General features: G+C 41.0%; 2 protein-coding genes across 4 annotated transcripts in view; one reads left to right on the top strand and one right to left on the bottom strand.

Annotated features, from left to right (window-relative positions):
* RILPL1 (Rab interacting lysosomal protein like 1) overlaps positions 1–757 on the bottom strand; it is a 40210-nt gene extending 39453 nt beyond the window's left edge. The window contains exon 1 of one of the 2 annotated variants that reach the window (XM_077835455.1): positions 112–757. In XM_077835455.1, coding sequence (XP_077691581.1) covers positions 112–411 — 300 coding nt within the window. In that variant the 5' untranslated portion in view covers positions 412–757. The remainder of the gene's footprint in view (positions 1–111) is intronic. The other variant, XM_077835453.1, reaches the window with a different exon arrangement.
* Positions 758–11833: 11076 nt separating this feature from the next.
* On the top strand, positions 11834–20622 carry TMED2 (transmembrane p24 trafficking protein 2). Of its 2 annotated transcripts, XM_077835101.1 has the most exons (5): positions 11834–12081; positions 14321–14513; positions 14954–14974; positions 17140–17247; positions 19086–20622. In XM_077835101.1, exons 1-5 carry the CDS (start codon positions 11902–11904, stop codon positions 19208–19210), a joined length of 627 nt encoding a protein of 208 aa, XP_077691227.1. In that variant the 5' UTR covers positions 11834–11901; the 3' UTR covers positions 19211–20622. The 2 variants fall into 2 exon arrangements, with proteins under 2 accessions (XP_077691227.1, XP_077691228.1); XM_077835102.1 differs by lacking the exon at positions 14954–14974 and having other exon boundaries at positions 11838–12081.
* The last annotated feature ends 616 nt before the right edge of the window (positions 20623–21238 follow it).

Raw genomic sequence — 21238 nt, 5'->3', positions numbered from 1 at the left:
AGTTTAGCATTGCGCCCCCCCCTTCCGTTGTGAATGCACAAGAGCCCCCCCTTTCCGCTGTGAATGCACAAGAGCCCCCCGCCCCCCCCCCCCCAAAAAAAAATCCCCCACCTTCTGGTGCTTCTTCTCCTTCTCGATCCGGTCCATCCTCTCCAGCCGGAGCCGATCCAGCTCCAGCCGCAGCTCCTCCATTTCGGGGTGGATGTGATTGCGGCTCACCAGCACCTCCAGGATCTCCAGCACCCGCACCACCTTGGGCATGAGGCGGGCGATGGCCTCGCAGCCGTGCTGGTCAATGACCCGCTCGAACTCCTGCCCCACCAGCGAGGCGATGTCGTACACGTCCATGACCGTCAGCTCCGCCACGTTCTTCTCCAGGGCCGAGGAGGAGACACCCCCACCCCCGTCCATGGCTCGCCCGTCCCTGCGGCGCCCGGGAGTCCCTCATAGGCCGCCGCCGCCGCCCCCCCAGCGCTGGAGCCGCCGGCCCTTCCCCAGCAGCGACTTGCCAACTTCTGCCCGCTGCCTCGCCCGTTAAGCGGGGCTGCTGCGGGCTGGGCGCTGGCCTGGCATGTGGGTCGGAACAGCTGGAGCCAGAGAGCGCCCCCGCCAATCCCACCCCCCTGCCAGCCTCCTCCTCTCCGCCCCGCTCGGTGCCAATAACGCGAGCCTGTCACCGTGCGAGGAGGAGGACACCACGCATGCCTGCTGCCTTCCGAGTTGGGATAGCAGGAGTTGGGGATGCGAGATTTGGGGAGCACGTGATGCACCAGACTGCTTTCCCCCCTCCCCTTGTTCCCCGCACTAGGAAATACTTCCTGCGTGTCTGAGGCACACCAGTGTCTTCCTGCTGGTCGATCTTGGGTTTACACTTCTCCACACCAGCCTCTCAAAACACGGCAGCCGCACTGAAAATCAGTGTGGTGCATCAGACAGCACGTCTGTGTAAAGTGTAAGTATTGATCCCGGGGGGGGGAAGAAGCTGGAGAAATGTGATGTCAATAGTAAAAGTTCACTTAAAACTGTTAGCTTGATATCTCTGCGCTATTATTTCTCCTGGATAAATATTGGACAGATTTACATATTCTTGATTTAATTTCCCCCTCTCCTCAAGAGCAGGTATGATTTCATCGGAGTGACAAGATTTGTCTTTTGCCACAATTGTTTGCTATACACCAAACAAAGAAAATAGCTACATCAAAATACGTAATACAGTTTTATTATGCTGATGTAACAAATAATTACGTAGTATAAAATTATGGTGTGATAGCATGTTACTTAGGATACAAAAATAACACAGAGATTTTTAAATCTGTGTTGGATTAAAAAGATTTAATATTTTATTAATATCTAGCTCATATTTTTTCTCATAAGTGGATCTCAAAGCACCTTAAAAAGGAGGCAGCAAAAATTTTGAGAATTCTTTCTTAAGTGAATAGAAAATTTTTAAACATGAACTTTAAAAGTCTTTTGCAGTGGGAACACAGGACCTGATCCTACAAACTAGTTACTACCATCATTAGAAGTCACTTTGTCGTTAGTGGCATTACCTAGGATAGAAAACATCTGAGTCCCATCCTGTAAACATGAAAGTCAGTGTGTCTACTCAGGTGTACAGGGTCCACCGAGCACTGATCCAGTTGCAGGATTTGAATTTATTCAAATTTATTATTTATTGGAGTAAATTGATTTTGCTGGCTTAATTGTTCATTGTTTTTATCTTTGGGCCTGATCCTGCAAACACTACCAGGCATAATGTTCTAAGAAGTCTCATTGACATTGGTAGTAACTGTCTGTAGAATTGGACTTTGCTCTGGAAATAGAATTTTTATTTAATGTAAATAGTTTTTTTATATAGTAAACTATGTATATGAATTAATTGAAATTTAATAGTGGGTTTTTTTGCTTATGCTCATAAATGTATATAATTTATTATTTATATGGAACACAAAAATGTATTAGATACTTTGCAGATAAATAAAAAAAATCACATTATCTGCCCTGAAGTGATTAGTTTAGACCCTTATCCTGCAATCCAATCCATGCACTGCAAGATCAGGGCCCTAATTTTAGACAATGAATGACAGCAACAAACAATGGGATTGGAATAAGGGGAAAAGTTACAATAAATAAATTAATAAAGACGTGACTTACTATAATATCTTATATACTGTGATTTTGGACCTGATCCTGCATTTCTTTCATACACACAAAATGTCCATTGACATGCGTGGGAGCTTTGAATGCACAGAAGCTTTGCAACATTGGGCTGAGTATGCAGTGAAACTGGTTCACTTCAGCTGTCAGGATCACATTAACATTCCATCATAAGTAGTAAAATTACTAACTTCCCCATATTGGCCAAGAACAGGAGGCATTCATGTTCATTTAATTGTGTGGTTCTATTTGGGTTGAACGCTCTACTTCCCTGCTTAGCATTAGTCACAAAGCATCCAGGTTATCCAGTAAAAATTGACTTTCATACTTTTTGTTAACTAACTTTTTAGTGGCAAAAATGTTCCAGTGTAGAAGGGATGAGAGTGAATAACAGCAAAGTCATCACTTCATGGAAAACATGGTCTAAGGGGGCATGAAAAGCTATGGGAGTATAATGAGAATACATGAAAGGCCACACCAGGGTACCTTAGAGGAACAAATGTGCTGTGAACTGAATATCTTGTCTGGGTTAAATAAAGATGAAAAAAGAATCCACGTGACCACAGACTCAATCAGGAAAAATTGCTCAGCCTTACATACGAATGTGGATGGGAAAAAAAAGAATAATAAATTGGATAGGATAGCAAAAACCAAGACTAGATACAGCTGTAGGGAGATAGCTGTAAAGGGAAGTACAGTAGAACATCACTAATTCACCCTAAAGATTGGAAGAGACAGTGTAAATTAGAGCCTGGCCAAAGTCCATTGAAGCCAAATGGGGTTTTTTCATTGACTTCAATGGACTTTTGATCAGGCCCTTAGGGGAAAGGGGCCTGATCCTTTGAAGAGCTGGGTGTTCCCTTTCACTGGAAGTTGAAGGTGTCTAGCATACTGCAGGATTGGACCCTTAGGTCCTAATCCTGCAGGTGCATAAGAGTTGGCAGGATCAGACCATTAGCAAACAAACTAAAAAAAGCAAGGCTTATCTCATCACAAAATGCATCATGTGACTTCATTTTAATTATTTGATACCTCATAAGTAGGACTGCCAACTTTGAAAGGCACAAAACCAAACACCCCTGCCCTGCCCCTTTGAGGTCCCACCCCTGCTTGCTCCATCACCCCTCCCTCCACCACTTGCTCTCCTTCACCCTCACTCACTTTCACCGGGCTGGGGCAGGGGGTTGGGGTGCGTGGGGGGTGAGGACTCTGGCTGGGGGTGTGGGCTCTGGGATGGGGTTGGGGATAAGGGGTTTGAGGTGCAAGAGGGGGCTCAGGGAAGCTGCTGGGGGGAGTCTGGAAGGGAGTTTGGGTGCAGGAGGGGACTTCAGACTGGGACAGGAGGTTGGGGTATGGGAGGGGGTTCAGGATGCAGGGCCCTGGTGGCATGTACCGCAGCTCCCAAGAAGCGGCTGCCAAGTACCTGCAGTCCCTAGGCTCATGGGTGGCCAGAGAGGCTCCGTGCACTGCCCTTGCGCCCGCAGATGCTGCCCCTGCAGCTCCCATTGGTCGCAGTTCCTGACCAATGGGAGCTGCAGAGCCAACACTAGGAGCAGGGGCAGCGCGTGGAGCCTCCCTGGCTGCCCATGTGCCTAGGGGTCACAAGGACCTGGCGGCTCCTTTTAGGAGCCGCACAGAGCTAGGGCAGACAGGGGCCTCCCGCTGCTGACCGGAGCAGCCAGGGTCCCTTTTCGACTGGGCATTCTGGTCGAAAACCGGATGCCCGGCAACCCTACTCAGAAGCATACTTGTAAAGATAGTGTAGTATTTTTTGTTACAAATTCTTAGTGATATGAGATCTTACTACAGGGATGCCTCTGCTATTAAACCTTTACTGAAAAGTGGGAAGAAAATGTTATTTTGTGACTTACAAAATGTGTGGATTAACTGTTTTGGTTTCTTACTCTCGACTAATTCAAATGAACTATCAGTTTCAATTCATTTTGGAGTCTTCATCTTAAGTACCCTGCTTTTAATTAGAAAAGCTATTTCAGCTCTTACTATAAAAGCATGTAAAATATGATTGAAAACATCTCCCCTGTTATTCTGCTAATACGTGAAAGATCTCTAAATGTTTGGCTCCATTTATTTTGTCTATTATGAAGCATCATCCATACATTGTGGTTTGGGACTTAATCAAAATAAGCAACCTGAATGTTTAATCAAAATGTCCCATACTGCCAGTATCACAGTTTTAGTAAGACAAGCACGGCTAACAGTTGTTTTGTTTTGGGAAAAGATTTTATTTGCTGATATTTTGAGTAATTAACAATAAGAAATTACGATTACATTGTCTTGACACAGATAGACCCATATCTCAATACAAAATTAACATTTTAAGCAACATTGTATATTTACCATATCATGTTATACCATTAATATTTTCTTCCCGTCGCCCCAAACCTACTTAAACACAACCTTAGCATGGTTCATATGTATATGTGTAATCATTCCTATTACTTTTTTTTGGGGGGGGGGAGCTGAATGTTTTTGTGGGGGGCAAGTCTCAAGAAGATACAAAGGAAAGCTAATGGAGGAAGGGGGAGGAGATGTAATTCAGTTATTATCCTCTGCGTATATTCTTCTTGACTATCCTCAAAATACGGGAGTGTCTCTCTCTCAAAGCATATCAATGACTTAATTATTTCTGTTGTTTTCCTGTGCAAGGCACACTACTTCTTTTATCTGGGTTTTTTTGAGAATTTGTCTGGGACTGTTCTCACATAATTTAAACCTTCCTTGATAAGATATTCTGTTAATAGTTTTTCCAGTCATCTAAAGTAGCAATCGTTGCCCGTGTCCACAAATTTAAGATTTTTTTTTTTTGCTATAAAGAGCAAGAATAGGAGTAACTTCTTTATTCCTTGTTTGAATCATTTTAATGGTCCAACTCCCAATATACATGTCTTTAAGTCCTGTTCAAGTTCTATCTCTGTTTTTTTTTATTTCTTTCAAGATGGTTTTCTAATTTTATTTTTTACTATCCAACAGCTGCATATCATATGTGAAAGAGGGTCTGGTTGTTTTGCATTTCATACAAATATCTGGGGCAATACTATGTATTTTATTATATAGAGATGGAGAAATATACATTGTGTAAACTAAAAAGTACTGAATTTGCACTACTTGGTTAGTATTAGAGACAATAATTATCATCTGCATTATCTCATTCTGTTATTTTACTGTTGTTTCAGATTTAGTCTGCACTCCATGACAATAGCTTTATGTGATTTGTTCTTTAAAAACATAGTCATGAGATTATACATTCTAGATGTAATCTTGATCGCTGAAATTTGAAGACCACATATACAATTGTAAAATACAGATAGTTTTGTCTGTTCCTTTCTTCTCTGAAAGTATTTTTAATAAATAAAAGATAAGCAATCTGTGTAAACTCATATTGTGCATACTTTTATTTTTTTAATATATCAGCTACATCTGTTTGTTTGAAGGGTTGTCCATACCTAAATAAATCCTTCCATTTATCATAGTAATATTTGCCCCAACATCATTCAGCTGGGGTTTGAAAGCAAACTTTTTTTTTTAATGTTGATATTACCGAGATCTGCTCTTTTTGTTTGGTTTTATGCCTCATGTATGCCAATTAGTAAGTGCACTTTTAAGTAACAAGTGGTATTTCTGGGTGCCAGAATAATAGGATATGATCCAGCTGAGCACATAACTATATAATGAGATTGGGTTTGTCAGTGTCTGTTGCATCTGTATCCATGATGTACTCTCAGTATTAGAGAGCCATTCCAGTACCTGTCTAATTTGTGCTTCCTTATAGTATCTCTTGAAGTTTCATAATGCCAGGCCTCCCATTTCAACTGGACATTCCAGCCATTCCATTTTGATACTTGGATTCTGATTTGACCATAAGAATCTCTGAATAAGTTTGTTTAATTTCTTGAAGATTTTTTTCAGAGATGTAAAGGGAATAATGGAAAAAGGATACAAGACCTGGGCAGGATATGAATTTTAAGTACATGAAATCTACCTATCAAAGTCTTTGGTAATAATACCCAACTTTCTAGGTCATTGTAAATAATTGTCATTAATGGCTCAGTATTTAATTTAAACAGCTCCCCCACTTTAGTGATACATTAATGCCTAAATATATAATGTCATTACCCACTGCTTTCCATGGGTATATATCATTTATTGGGATCATATGAAGCCAAGGTTTAGTATTGCTGATGTAGAGTAGTTTAATCTGTATCCCAATTCCTTAACTATTTCATGTAATACTGGCCTACTTTCATTTATGACTTGTAAAAAAAGCATAAGGTCATTCGTATATAATGAAACTTTGTTTTCTATTCCCAATACACTTATTCCCTGCATTTCTGCAGTGTCCCTGATCTTTTCTTCTAATGGTTCAATAATTAAATCAAATAATAAGGGTGGTAAAGCACACCCGTGTCTTGTTCCACTTTATAATGGTATTGGCTCAGCTTTTGTGATCTTTCCCCAAATACATGTTATAGGATTTTGGTAGATTATTTTAATCCACTTCTGAAAGTGTTCCCCAAAACCGTATGTCTCCAACATTCTAAATAAAGGCCACTGGTCATGGTTGGGTCAGAAATGCAATTAAATGCATTTCAGAATTTATTCAGGGTAAGAAATATTATTAAAATAATCTTTTCAACTTTGACAAGGCTAACCTTGTAGGTACTTGAAACACATAATTAGATAAGATAAAGAACTGTAGGGCATAATCTGAAGAAAGAAGTGGTTCGGGACTATTTAGAAAAGCTAGACGAGCACAAGTCCATGGGGCCAGATGCGCTGCATCCAAGAGTGCTAAAGGAGCTGGCGGATGTGATTGTAGAGCCATTGGCCATTATCTTTGAAAACTCATGGTGATTGGGGGAGGTCCCGGACAACTGGAAAAAGGCTAATTTAGTGCCCATCTTTAAAAAAGGGAAGAAGGAGAATCCTGGGAACTACAGGCCAGTCAGCCTCACCTCAGTCCCTGGAAAAATCATGGAACAGGTCCTCAAGGAATCAATTCTGAAGCACTTAGAGGAGAGGAAAGTGATCAGGAACAATCAGCATGAATTCACCAAGGGCAAGTCATGCTGACTAATCTAATTGCCTTCCATGACAAGATAACTGGCTCTGTGGATGAGGGGAAAGCAGTGGATGTGTTATTCCTTGACTTTAGCAAAGCTTTTGACACGGTCTCCCACAGTATTCTTGCAAGCAAGTTAAAGAAGTATGGGCTGGATGAATGGACTATAAGGTGAATAGAAAGCTGGCTAGATTGTCGGGCTCAACGGGTAGTGATCAATGGCTCCACGTCTAGTTGGCAGCCGGTATCAAGTGGAGTGCTCCAAGGGTCAGTCCTTGGGCCAGTTTTGTTCAATATCTTCATAAATGATCTGGAGGATGTTGTGGATTGCACCCTCAGCAAGTCTGCAGATGACACTAAACTTGGAGGAGAGGTAGATACACTGGAGGGTACGGATAGGATACAGAGGGCCCTAGACAAATTAGAGGCTTGGGCCAAAAGAAATCTGATGAGGTTCAACAAGGACAAGAGTCCTGCACTTAGGATGGAAGAATCCCATGCATTGCTACAGACTAGGGACTGAATGGCTAGGCAGCAGTTCTGCAGAAAAGGACCTAGGGGTTAGAGTAGACGAGAAGCTGGATATGAGTCAACAATGTGCCATTGTTGCCAAGAAGGCCAATGGCATTTTGGGATGTATAAGTAGGGGCATTGCCAGCAGATCGAGGGATGTGATCGTTCCCCTCTATTCAACATTGGTGAGGCCTCATCTGGAGTACTGTTTCCAGTTTTGTGCCCCACACTACAAGAAGGATGTGGAAAAATTGGAAAATGTCCAGTGGAGGGCAACAAAAATGATTAGGGGACTGGAACACATGACTTATGAGGAGAGGCTGAGGGAACTGGGATTGTTTAGTCTGCGGAAGAGAAGAATGAGGGGAGATTTGATAGCTGCTTTCAACTACCTGAAAGGGGGTTCCAAAGAGGATGGATCTAGACTGTTCTCAGTGGCAGCTGATGACAGAACGAGGAGTAATGGTCTCAAGTTGCAGTGGGGGAGGTTTAGGTTGGATATTAGGAAAAACTTTTTCACTAGGAGGGTGGTGAAACACTGGAATGCGTTACCTAGGGAGGTGGTGGAATTTCCTTCCTTAGAAGTTTTTAAGGTCAGGCTTGACAAAGCCCTGGCTGGGATGATTTAGTTGGGGATTGGTCCTGCTTTGAGCAGGGGGTTGGACTAGATGACCGCCTGAGGTCCCTTCCAACCCTGATATTCTATGATTCTATGATCTTGCCCTCAAAAGAAATGAACTCAATGATTGAATAGGCAGTTTCCATATCTTACTTCTATGATACAGCAGTGATTTAAGAATTATGGCCTGATCCTGCTGCACTAATATACCTCAAACTCTTAATGACCTCTGTGGGAATTTTTCCTGCGTTGAGTCCTGCAACTTGCAGTAGATCCAAGAAAATCATCTGTCTGTGATTGAAACAAACCTGGTCACCTCTGAAAACAAGACAAAACAAACAAATCATCCCACGCAAACAAACATTTTATTGATGCCAACAACAACAAAGTATAATTCCAAAGCTATCATCTAAGGGACACTACTTTAGCTCTAATCCCAGCTCTGATGCTGATTTGCTATGTGATTTTAGACGTCATGAAACTACTTTGTATCTCAGTTTCCCCTTCTGTAACATGGGGATAATAATATCTTTCATGCCTAATGTATAGGTGTGTTGTGGGGTTTAATCAATGTTTGTAAAGCACTTTGAGATCCTTGGATGGAAGGTACAACCGTATAAGTATCATACAGACAAGTAAAACTGAATTATGTGAGGATATAAAGTCACCTCCTTTCAGAGACTGAAATTGCTCCACTCCTGAGATACTTTGCTTCTGTCTTCAAACAATCAGGAGCTATTAATAAGTTGCCCCGCACTCTGATGTTCATTTTGTGTGAAATTATCTGCTCTCTCTATGTGCTTGAAGTTCCCTTAATTTAGGGAGAACAGATTACTAGAGTCAAGATTCACTATGCAAATTTAATATGGGAATTTACCCGTATTGCTTAGCTCTCTCTTAAATTAGAAATCATTTTGTTACAGCATTGTTCAAAAGTGGGTTTGGCAAAGCCTCATCTAGTCTTAGTGCCCAATATGTATTTCAACAAGTTCTCCTAAAATGCCGAAAATCCTAATTCATGATCAAGACAGTAATTTAGACAGTTATAATGTTCCTTTGTTAATAAATGAAGGTTTTGAGCTCACTGTGCCCTTACTTCATTTCAATCATCATAATTAATGATGATGTTATTGCTTATGTTAAATGCTGTCTCTCTCTTTGTCCATAGGTCCTGATTCTGCAAAGACAACATTGAAGTCAATGGGATTCTGCACACGCACAGGGGTCTATACAGTTCTCTTTGCAGGATCAAGGCCATACTTTGTCCAACCATTCTGTTGGCTAGTCCAAACCATTTGTGATGTGGTATCATACTGTTTTGCTGAACAGATTTAAGGAGATTGATGTTAGTTTACAGTGTTTGGGTTTGTTCCCGAGCTATCTGTCGCAACATAAACCATGGTAAATTGGATGGTTTTACTTCCCAGCCAACTTATACTTAAAAGAGTTCTGCATGAATCTATTTTAAAAGTTACTACTTAAAGGAGTCCTGCATGAATATGTTTTAATCTCACTTTTATATTCCATTTAAATTTACCTTATCAACATGTTGCAGGGAGCTGGAAGCTCCTCAATTCATTCAGCGTTTTTTTTTTTGTTATTCTGTAGGTACTTGTAGCCTGAGCCTGAAACTCTGACTAATAAAGCTAGCTCAGCTGACTTCATATGAACTACTTTGGTGAATAAGGAACAGTCAAGAAAGAGATGTAGCATGAGTCTTACTTGTCATTAGTTGCAAGTGAGCTGTAGCAGAACTTTAACTACATGCAGCAAATATTCTTATTAACTGGTTACAAAATGCAAGTGAAACGAGGCTTATGAGTTTTAGCCGAAATAATACATGTGATGTTGACACACACATCTTACCTCAGATGATGGTTAATCACAATGGTTCTTTGGCAAGTCTCGGCTTATGAACATTTGGGTAGATGGCCCAACCTTTACTCTAGCTTTAAAAACTCTTCTGTTGGTTTGGTGCAACAACAACAAAAATTAAATCAAACATGACTCTTTGTTTCTGTGACTGGCAGTGTTGATTATTTTCCTCCCATATTAACGTTGAAAAGTGTACACAAAAGACGTCCCTATTAACAAATGGAAAGCACCTACCCTCTGACTAGAAACATACATATGTGATGCAATATCATATGTATATCCATCACATTTTAATGCAGTGCCTGAGATATCTAATTTTACATTTCTATTCTCTCTACAGTTCCCCATTGCTTAATTTTCTTGCTCAACTAGTCCTATTTCTAGTGGCCTTATAATACTTTGTATTTATGTAGCACCTTTCACTTAAGAATCTCAAAGTGCTTTTTATCAACATAAATCCTAGTAAAGTAAGTAAACATTGTCTCAGTTTTGGTGAGTAGTATCATTAATTAGTATACGTTATTCAGCTTTAGAGCTCACTTTTGTCAAATTCAGACCCTGCAGTTTCTGCTTCCTGATCATGGCAGGAAAAGTGGCTGTAAAGGATTGTCTTAAGCACAAACCAGACAACACAGAACAAATATTTTTTGCAGCGTTGTAGCCACGTTGGGGCTGAGATACTTGAGAGACAAGGTGGGTGAGGGAATAGCTTTTAGTGACCCGACAGCTGTGTGAAAGAGACAAGCTTTCAGGTGACACAGAGCTCTTCTTCGGGTCCTGTACCCCTGTGTAGCTCGAAAACGTGTCTCTTTCACCAACACAAGTTGGTCCAATAAAAGAAATAATATTGACAGGTAAGGGGAAATATTTACTTGACTGGACAAATGCTAGGTCCACCTTCCAATGGGAGTGTTTGTCAGCACAGGTCACAGGCTGGGGGACCCTATCGGGCATTTCCAGAGGACGGGTGCAGTGGAAGAACCAGGTCAGAGAGAGCGGAGCCCTTGTTATGCCTGGCTTTGCTGGAAGCCTTGGCAATTCTTCACCGCAGCGATCCCAACCCGGGGAACCTCACCACTGTGCCCGTAACGAGCCCAGCTCGGGGTAACCCGTGACAGGAACCTGCAGCTGCTGCAACCTGCTCCATGGTGGGCTCTGGCTACCTGAACTCCCCTCTGTGTCTTAACGGCCCCCTCCCGGCCCGGCCCCTCCCCACTGGCCTCAGTGGTTCCCCCCCGGGAGGCTCCTGCCCCGTCCGGCGGGGCCCCTTTGTGCGCTGACATCCCCATCCGGGTCTCACAGATCCCTGATCCGGACTCGCTCCTCATAGGCCTCTGACGGGCCCTATCTAATCCCGCTGCGCGGATTGTCCCCTTCCGGCCCCCGGCCGTTCCCCACGCGGCGCGGATTGGCCCTGTCGGGTACCGTACCGCCCCCTGCGCAGCGCGGATTCCTCTTGCCTCCCCCCAAACTCTGCACCTCACGGATTGGCACTGCCCACCGTGGCGTGTCCCTCGGTGGCCACCGTAGCGCAGCCTGTACGTGGCAGTGGGTCTGTCCTGGCCTATGAGCGGCGGCCCCGTGCCCCGGAAGGGGCGGGCTGTGAGCAGGAAGAGTCCCCCCTCTGCCGCGCCGCTCGGTCCCCCTTGGCTCCGCCATGTCGCCGGTGAGGGCGGTGCTGGCGCTGCTGGCCGCGCTCTCAGCCCCGGCTGCCGGCTACTTCGTGAGCATCGACGCGCACGCGGAGGAGTGTTTCCTGGAGCGGGTCCCGTCTGGCACCAAGATGGGGCTCATCTTCGAGGTGGCCGAGGGGGGCTTCCTGGACATCGACGTGGAGGTGAGGCGGGGGAGGGCGGGCAGGCCGGGGGCGGGTAAAGAGAGGGGGGGAACCGGGGGTCTCGGCCCCGTGAGGAGGGAGGGAACGAGAGCGGGACGTGGGGAGCGGATCTGCAGGGAGAGCTGGGGCTGTGGACTGACCTTGGCGGGGGGAGTGGGGGGGGAGGGTAGGCCGAGGCAGGCCATGCCATGGAGGGGGTGATCCGTGCTGTAGGTGAGAGCGATGGGCTCTCATCATGGCTGGCGGCCAGGGGCGGCGTTTTTGGCCATTGCCTTGAGCTTGTGGGGCTGTTGGTTTCTAAAGTGTAAGGGGGGCTAGCCATGGCTGGGGGTGGGGGGGCGGCGCAGCTGTTCAGGTGGGATGAGGGTTCAGCTTCTGGTATTGGCTTACTCCAGGGCGCATGGAATGTCTTGAGCAGAGCCCAGCCTAGCTTCCCATCTGCCCGTGCTGAAGAGAGGATGATAAACTAATGCCTTGATGAGGCAAAGTGAAGCTTTTTGGCATCAGGGAGCAGAGCTGTATCAGGCTCTATCTTATCAAGGGTAAAAGCAGGATCCTTTAAGGGCCAGGGCAGTGTATGGATGTGCCCTATTGTGGTATGAGGGGATTCTGAGTGTAACCATTGGGTGGGGGTAGGCGCGTGAGAGCAAGGATGTGAAGCTACTGACAGCCTTGGGGGGGGGAATGGAAGAGAGTTTGCACCCTGAGCAGTTAGTAGCCTAATGGCTAGTAATGGGGAGAGCTCAGAGCTATGAAGGTAGGGAGAGTGATGATGGGAGTTGCCCTGGTGGAGATAAATCCGAAGACAGATATGTATTAATCACAATTGGCTGGAATGTTCATATAGCTCTCTCTTTGGTCACTTGCATTTCTTTATATGCCAGGCTTACCTGCCAAATTTCTACTTGGCAGAAGCACTATCACACTCACGCTAGGTCATGGTCTCTGCTGCTGGTAACTTGAGATGTCCAAATTCCCCCAGAAGAGGCTAAATTACATCTGCAGATCAAGTTGCCCAAGGCCAACTGCTCTCTATTGTCAATGTAACTGCAGAAAGCACCTGGAAAAGGCACTACTATGTCTAGTAACTGCACTTTCAAAACCACCCTCTTAAAACCTTCCTTCCTTTCTCTATCCCACATCCTCTTTTGAAAGCTTTCAAAATAAGCAGGGGATGTGGTAGGGGATGTTTCTTACAGAATAGTGCTGATTAGTTTGGGGGGCCCACAGCAGTTTCCTAGTTTTGATGCATGAATTTGGACTTAACTTAGTTGGATTTGACTGACATGTTATGAATCGTGGGCTGTTAATTTTTTTAACACCTTCCCCCCCCTTGCCCTCCCCCCAAAGAAGTCCAGGTCGGTAGGAGAATAATGTACACACTTCATCTCAAAGAATCCCAAAGACACTTCAGTCTACAAGTGGAATCTTTTCACCAACCACAGATGCAGTCAGCTTTGAAGTAGAACATGGCAAATATTAGGCTTATCTTGAGCACTTTCTCAAGAGGATGTGAGATATAATAAAGAAGGACAATACTGAGAGTGATTTTGTGAGTGGAATGACTAGATCTAGCAATACCTCTTCTTGGTGCTTTTTGCAGTTATGCAGTGACATTATACAATAGGTAGGAGAGGTATTGAGGAAAAGTATTAAATGCAGTTTAAACTCACGATATCTAGGGCAGCAGAATGTAATGAAACAAGGCCAAGACGCAAGTTTCAACACTCTACTTTTGGCAAACAAGAGCCTTAACATCTTAATGACCACAAGTTGTCAGTACACTTGTTCAGTTATATCGTAAAAAATGGCACCTACAGCAGCACAGAATCGTATACTTAAAAACAATAGTGATTTGTCAAAACAAGTAAGTTAGTTTCTCATTTACTTTCCTGACAGAAATGGAGGTTAGGGTTCTGTGTTTAGCATCCAAAAGTAAACATAAGATAATGTTCATCTTGACCGTTGAAAGATAATGCAAGTCTTGGCAGTTAAAAAGCCATTTGCATCACCTTACAGAGGTGTTTTCTGAAAGGTTCTAATGCAGATAGAAAAATGTCATACTGCTTTTTGGTTGTGGGACGTAAGAGATTATATAGATTCTGTTGGTATTGCATATCAATTGTAGGAGTGCTGTGTCCAGATAGAATATCATGAGTTTAGTTTAAATTTGCTTTTTCTAAATGCATGATTTCAAGACACACACACAGAGTAGTGAAATTTTCTTTTTTGCCCCCAGATTACAGGGCCTGATAATAAAGGGATTTATAAAGGAGACCGAGAGTCCAGTGGAAAATACACATTTGCTGCTCATATGGATGGAACTTACAAGTTTTGCTTTAGCAACAGAATGTCCACCATGACTCCTAAGATAGTGATGTTCACTATTGATATTGGAGAAGCTCCAAAAGGGCAAGACATGGAGACAGAAGGTGAGAAGAACTTCTGGAAGGAAAATGGTTCTGATTTGTGACCTTGAAACACTAAACTTAGAAGCTTTTCTCTGCACACATCCTTCCGAAGTACTGTACAAGAAATCTCAGAATTCTTATCTCATGTAGTCGCTTTAGTTTGTCATTTTCTTGAGCAGCTACAATTGGGTCTAAATATTTTTAGACACTACTATACAGCATAATGCAAAATGACTGGGAATCGTTCTGCTGCCTGCAGGAACTAATGCTTTCATTCTTTAGTCTTTTCCTAAGTTTCACACTTCCAGTTGAGGTGCTCAGCGCTGTGTAGATTACTACATGCATTAATTGAATTCTTTGATAAGTGTGCTAATATGTAATTTTCTCCTAGCCATGTAAATTACTGGTTTATCTGCAGCTTTTTGTCCTGTACTCTGTTCATCTCTTACACTTTTCCCTAGGTGGTGGAGATACCTGGGATGGTATGTGTACTGCTTTTTGAAAGCTCATTAGCATCTTGTCTTTTGCATATGTTTATTTACTAACATCTAACTTGTGCTTTTCCTCTTCTCTAACATCTGTTTGTTAGCATGAGAATGTCTTTTTAATAAACTACACAAAATGAAGGTCTGATCTTGATAGATGCTGGGCACCTGCAGCTTCTATTGTGAGGTCTGGGTGCTTAGCATCTCTCAGGATTAGGCCCTTAAACTGTTAATGAAGATTTGTCTTCAGGGGGTTATTTATGGCTAGCAGGAGACATAATCAGGAGTTTTTGTTAAATAGAATTCAATTTAAAATACTGAACACCTAGTAACTTTAGATATTTCATGGTTGTTGTTTTGCTTTCTGGTATTAAAGTGGGCATGGGGAATTGAGAGCATTTTGGAGGGGAATGAACCATATTATATTCCTTGTAATATAATCTTACAGCTAATGCATAACCTGTAAGTGAAAAATTACAACAGATGTCATTTACTGTAGAATTAAATTAAGGTTTTGGGAAACGGACTGAATCATAAAATTTAGAAAATCATGCTACAGTACAGTAATTAGCAAGAAGACAGTATTACCTTTTGTCTTCTATTATAGCAGATATGTAACCCATGTGTGAAGTGAGTGCTTGACGTTTTCTTGAAATATTTAACAATTTTCTAACTGAGTTCTTATTCATAAGAGATAGTTAAAAGATTCTCTCAAGTCTGTGAATAGCACACCTATCATGCAGAATACTGACACAAGTCTAGTTTCTTCAGCTTAAGGCAGATGTTTGCCTGTAAGCAAGTATCTTTTCAGCATGTTTAAACAATCCATACAGTAGTGATCTTTGTTCTTACTAATAAGCTACCCATATTGCAGTAGCCAGCTGGCCATGAGAATGGGTGGTGTATCTTGATATCTGTAAGGTAAGGTCAGTATTGCTCAGGCAACTATAAAGGGTTTTTTTGGTGACAGAATTCATAACTCATGAGTTATTTCCTCCTTCCTAAAAAAAGTGTGGCTTTTGAACAGCCTTGTTCTTTCTCTTATTGCTGAAAGAAAAAGGTCCTTCATGTAGCATTTAAGGCTGCATCTAAAATATCTGCCATTTACAAGCAAAGGTAATAGTATGGTGGCTCCCAAGTATTGTCCTTAAATGTCCCATGAATTGTCCTGAACTTGTAGGTAATTCCTGCAAGATATCTGAACTGTTAGTAGCAGAGGTCAACCTTTCGGGGAGTGACTTGAAGTTCTTGGTGCTAGAGAATTCTGATAAGTACACTTTATTAATCTAAATGTTACAGAGTTGCACATTGCTCTCAGCATTGAAGGCAGTAAACTGTATCCTACTGTCATCTGACATCCAAACTAAATACTAGCTGTCTTGCTCCCAGCATCTGGTGAGCCATCTCAAGCCATTGTTCTATGATAATCATCTGGTGTTATTTTCCTCTTCCATTATCAGGCCACTGTCATGTCATGCCAGTACTTGGAAGGAAAGGTGTCTTCCTTCAGAACTTGTTTTATCCCATATGTCAACTACAAAGGAAGGTCACAAGAGGAGTAGCCAAACACATCTCTTCAGAAACTTATCTTGTTTAGCCAACATCACAAGTTTAAACTAAATTCTCAGTTGCTGTGCTGTTGGCAAATTAGCATTAAAGCTCTGTACTATTTAAGAGAATGTGTTTGAAGGACGTATAGTGAAGGTAATCCTAGCAGGACAGGCATTAGCACAATATTGTACTGATTTGATATGATCAGATAAATTTTGCACCCTGCTTCTCTGGAAAAGTGTGTGTGTATATATGTTGAATGTCACTGATCTGTGTTGACTATAAAATTGGTCAGCCCTGCCCTGGCCTCCAAGTTAGATACCATGGAGAAGGAGGCCTACCCAAATGTAAAATAAAATTGTAAAGGAAGAAACCTGTGAACCTGACTCTGAGATTCTTAGAAATATCGTTCCCATCATTGTCACTATCAGATTTACTTATCGAACAGTCTTTTCCGACAAGGTTGAAAAGTTTTCAGCTGTATAGACTACATTTTACAAAACTAACCATAGTATGGAATTAAATATAACTATTCATCCACTTTCAGGAGAAGCTGTTTTTGATATGTCAGTAATACAGCCTTTCTGACATCTTTTAAAATTATTCTGCAGCTCATCAGAACAAGCTAGAAGAGATGATTAATGAGTTAGCAGTGGCCATGACAGCTGTAAAGCATGAACAGGAGTACATGGAAGTTCGTGAGAGAATACACAGAGCAAGTATGTGGCTTTCTTTGACTTGCATGCTGTTTTTTTCTTAAATGTTGGATATTTTGAGCTTTAGGGAAAGTATCTAGAAACTACATTTGGTTATTTGAGAATTTTAAAACTCTCAAGTTCTGCTAGCATGATAGGATCTCAATGTCATATCACTTCATTTCTTTCTTTAAACCTGGTTGTCCCTAGTGTAACTAAAAAATTCTGTTATGCAAAATGTATATCTGCTTTGCCAGTGTAAAATTTGAAAGATAAAGCAGGAACTATTTGTAATTAGTAAATGGTATGTTCATGAATGTCTCAAGGTTAGTGATACGTTTTCTGGTGGTAGATGGATGCATTATTTCATTCATAAAATAAGTCTGGCTTGCTTTGCTGTAATTGAGCCTAATTCACCTTGTCTTCCTTATGCAGAGATAAGCCTTTGGACATTAGTGGAACTATTGCTGCTCATGTGAGGAAGGTGAACAGGGTCTAAGACGCAATCCCCACTACTTAAATAGAATTGGCAGATAGAATAAATACAGTACAAATAAAGGGAAAATCTGTTTTCCTGTGAAACACATAACTGTACGTTAGAACTTTCTGTATAGGAACTTAATTTTTAAAAAGATTCAATACATATAATTTTCCACTACTTTAGGGCTGAATTTATAAATGTACATTAACATCAATGTCTCCTTATCCTCATGGATTCAAAATTACCTTGATAGTTTTTCATAAAGAGAAACATAATCAAAGGCTTGGGGAAAATGAGGCAGATTCCTGAGGGGACATCCATCAAACAAAATCCAATTATTAAATTCTTCCATTGCTGCATTTCATTACACTGGTTCTAGCAGTTGTGGTCCGTGTTCATAATTTCACATCCAGGAAGAATGTGTCTTCATGCTTTCTTCAAGCAATAATGATTACTGCAAAAGAATTGACCTAACGTTTTGTGAACTAGATATCCATATCCAGTTTCTGTCTTCCTAACAGTGTCTATTATGCTGTTTTTTTTTTTTTAAAGGATATAGAAGATATGATGGTATAACATTAGGCTCTAGGAGAGAGTGTTTTAAACGCAGTGGCAAACTAGTTGTCACATGACTCAAACAGTTTGCTGCTGTTACTACCAGCATTATTCTAGAATTTTACCTGAGAGTAACAGCTCATTCTTGACATGCCAGTGAACTCTTTAAATGTTTACAGTACAAATGCTTTGCAGTATGTGTAAACTAACCAGTTTTAGTGGTAGTTGGCTGTATTTTTGTTTTATCAATATTGGAAATGGTACTGACTCTGTAGAACAGTGGATTGATAGACTTGATACTGTGAAGTTAGGAAATGCAATTGTTGCACTAAAGGGGAAAAAAGCAGGGGAGTAAATCTGGAGTAAGGTACCAGGTGCGGCCATCAAACTTAGTCTGGGTTAGTAAGCATTCTCATGGAGATGGGATAGGGCATTGAAAGGTGCTGCAACTCATGACTGATGAGATTGAAAGAGCTTCTGGTGTCTGAAATAATTCCAGTAGGAAAATTGCCCCTTGGATTGGAAAAATGGACATATAACTGGCAAATTCTGCTTGGACCTTTAGACCTTATAACCCTTTTGTAGCTGTAATTTTAGAGTGATGTGTCCTGTCTGTCAGCTTTATTGACCTTTTAGAGAGTAACACAGTCATCCTAGACCACTTGGCTGTGACTGCAGAGTATGCCAGCATTCTAAGGGTTGTATGGATGAATGCACAGATGTGTATAGTGCTTGCCGTCATAACCATATAGACCTTATTTAATACCTTACGCCATACTTATTTAAATATTTTAGTAATCATATACTTCTGTTTTTTCTCCAACAGTTAATGACAACACAAACAGCAGAGTGGTCCTCTGGTCATTCTTTGAAGCACTTGTACTAGTTGCCATGACACTGGGACAAATCTACTACCTGAAGAGATTTTTTGAAGTCCGAAGAGTTGTTTAAGAACTTTTCCTCATGATCCCAAACACTCACTTTACTATCTACCAAACATCTTGGTCACAAAACAATATCATTTAGTTTCTAAACCCTAATTTCTGAACTATAAAACTTATTTGCTTAAGTTCCTAGTTAAAATGAAATGTTTTTATATATCTTCTGTAGCAAAAGCTGAGTTAAAATATCTTGTCACTTAATTGGCATAATTTTTTCACTTGAAATCTGCCTAGTCTTTATGCTAAGCGAGGTCTAAACAGACTGCAAATGCTATAATTCAAACGTAGTAATAAGCAACGTTACTGTCTTTTTCTAACTTTTTTCTGTTTTCATAATTAATTGCAATTCTGTTTAGTGAAACAGTAAAAGGTCCTAAAGTGACTATTTGCATTCTTCACATCTTTAATCCTGCAGTAGACATTATGGAATGAAAATAATCCCCTCTTCACTTTCATGTACTGCCCAGAAGGGCAAATGAAGCAGAACTTCATTCTAATATGACTGATAATGAATAGAAGACAGCTGGCATTTCCACTGTAGTATGCATACTTGGTCACAAAAAAAATCCACCGTAATGATCTTAATTACATTGATTTGTTCCCTACATTCTTTTTAATTAAACATTGATATTAAAATACATGCTTTCCTTTTATTACCAGACAATTATGTGGCTTCAGTTTCACAGGTTTATAACTATCAAAGCCAGTTGTGTGCAGTGTCTTGGCAAACAGTAGTTATTAACCTCATAGTGCTTGCAGGTCTGAAGCTCATACTGTTGGCACTATTGCAGAATGCACCAGTGTTCAGGAAATCTGGATTTCTGATGCCAAAGGGTTAATGGTTCTTGGGGTTTATTGCAATGCTATGCAGCCCTTATTTTAAGTGGTATTTTCTGCCATTATCTGGTCCTAATTAGCATAATGCTAAGTACTGGTGTGTTTTTTCTTTATTTCAGGCACATGTGGATTTCATTTTTTGTATAAACAATTACTTTATTTTCTTGGTATCTGATGCTGGGTTTAAAAAATTTAAAGACTCGTTTATGGTGTGGGTGCTGATCCAGGATTATGTTGTGACTGATGTATATTAGTTGTAATCTTTTTCTTTTTCTTTTTTTTTTTTTGGAATGGGATGGGGTCTTTTCAAGAGGGGGGGAAGGTCTACAAGTAACACACAACCGTTTTGTACAATTAATTTAAAATTTGTTACAGGTTTTCATGTTCCAAGTAAACTTTTTCAACCTTGGGCAAACACTTGCAGCAGTTCTTCAAAAAGGGTGGCTGTTACACCTTAATGCAACTGTTGTGTGCCAATATTTTTGTGTGAAACACTTCAAAATTGAATTCTAAGATGTACATTTAAAATTGCTTGTGAATCTAAATATGACCCAGGTTCAATAAATAAACAAATTCTTAAAAAAATGGTTTTGTCTTTTGACCATTAACTAGGACATTCTCTACCTTTTCATGTTTGAGATTTTGCTTTTTAAAATATTTTTAGAAAAAATGAGTGCAAAGAAAAATACACCTTAGTTGGAATATCCTACTCTGTTTATGGGGTAAAAGAAATTTTGGACAATACTAAATATACAGCTTTTACTAATAACGTGCAGCCACACTTGTATTTGAATTTTATTAGTTTTCTTATCAACCTGTGGAAAGTTTTTGAACTAAATATACAGTCAAATGAGTACAAACTATTTGGCCTGATTTTTGCAGGGAAAGCTAGTTGGGCACTAGTTGCTTTAGCATTAAGTCCAAAACAGTTTGATTAGAGTTGGGTATTTGAGGGCATGTAAAGAAAATGTTTAAAATGGGATGTTTAGCAAAGAGTAGATGCTTGATGGAAAATGCTTATTTTATTTTTGTAGGGAGGCTTTTTTATGTTTAAAACAGCAGGATAATAGTTGCATTTCACTAATACCCTATAGTATTCATGCAAAACTAAATAAAAACAACTTTAAAAATTGAGACATCTGACCCAGCAGAAGAGGAGATAGGGAATCTTTTTCTTATTTCAAGCTGGTACAGGTGAAAG

The sequence above is a fragment of the Eretmochelys imbricata genome, chromosome 15 (assembly GCF_965152235.1).
Source record: "Eretmochelys imbricata isolate rEreImb1 chromosome 15, rEreImb1.hap1, whole genome shotgun sequence".
Lineage (NCBI taxonomy): Eukaryota > Metazoa > Chordata > Testudines > Cheloniidae > Eretmochelys > Eretmochelys imbricata.
Note: the sequence above shows the minus strand (reverse complement) of the source record. Positions and strands in the feature narration are given on the sequence as shown.

Excerpts from the sequence above, each read along its gene's own strand:
- TMED2 (XM_077835101.1), top strand. The coding sequence starts at position 11,902 with ATGTCGCCGGTGAGGGCGGTGCTGGCGCTGCTGGCCGCGCTCTCAGCC. Across the intron at positions 14,514-14,953 it reads GCAAGACATGGAGACAGAAG|GTGGTGGAGATACCTGGGAT; the intron begins GTGAGAAGAACT and ends ACTTTTCCCTAG. Across the intron at positions 14,975-17,139 it reads TGGTGGAGATACCTGGGATG|CTCATCAGAACAAGCTAGAA; the intron begins GTATGTGTACTG and ends ATTATTCTGCAG.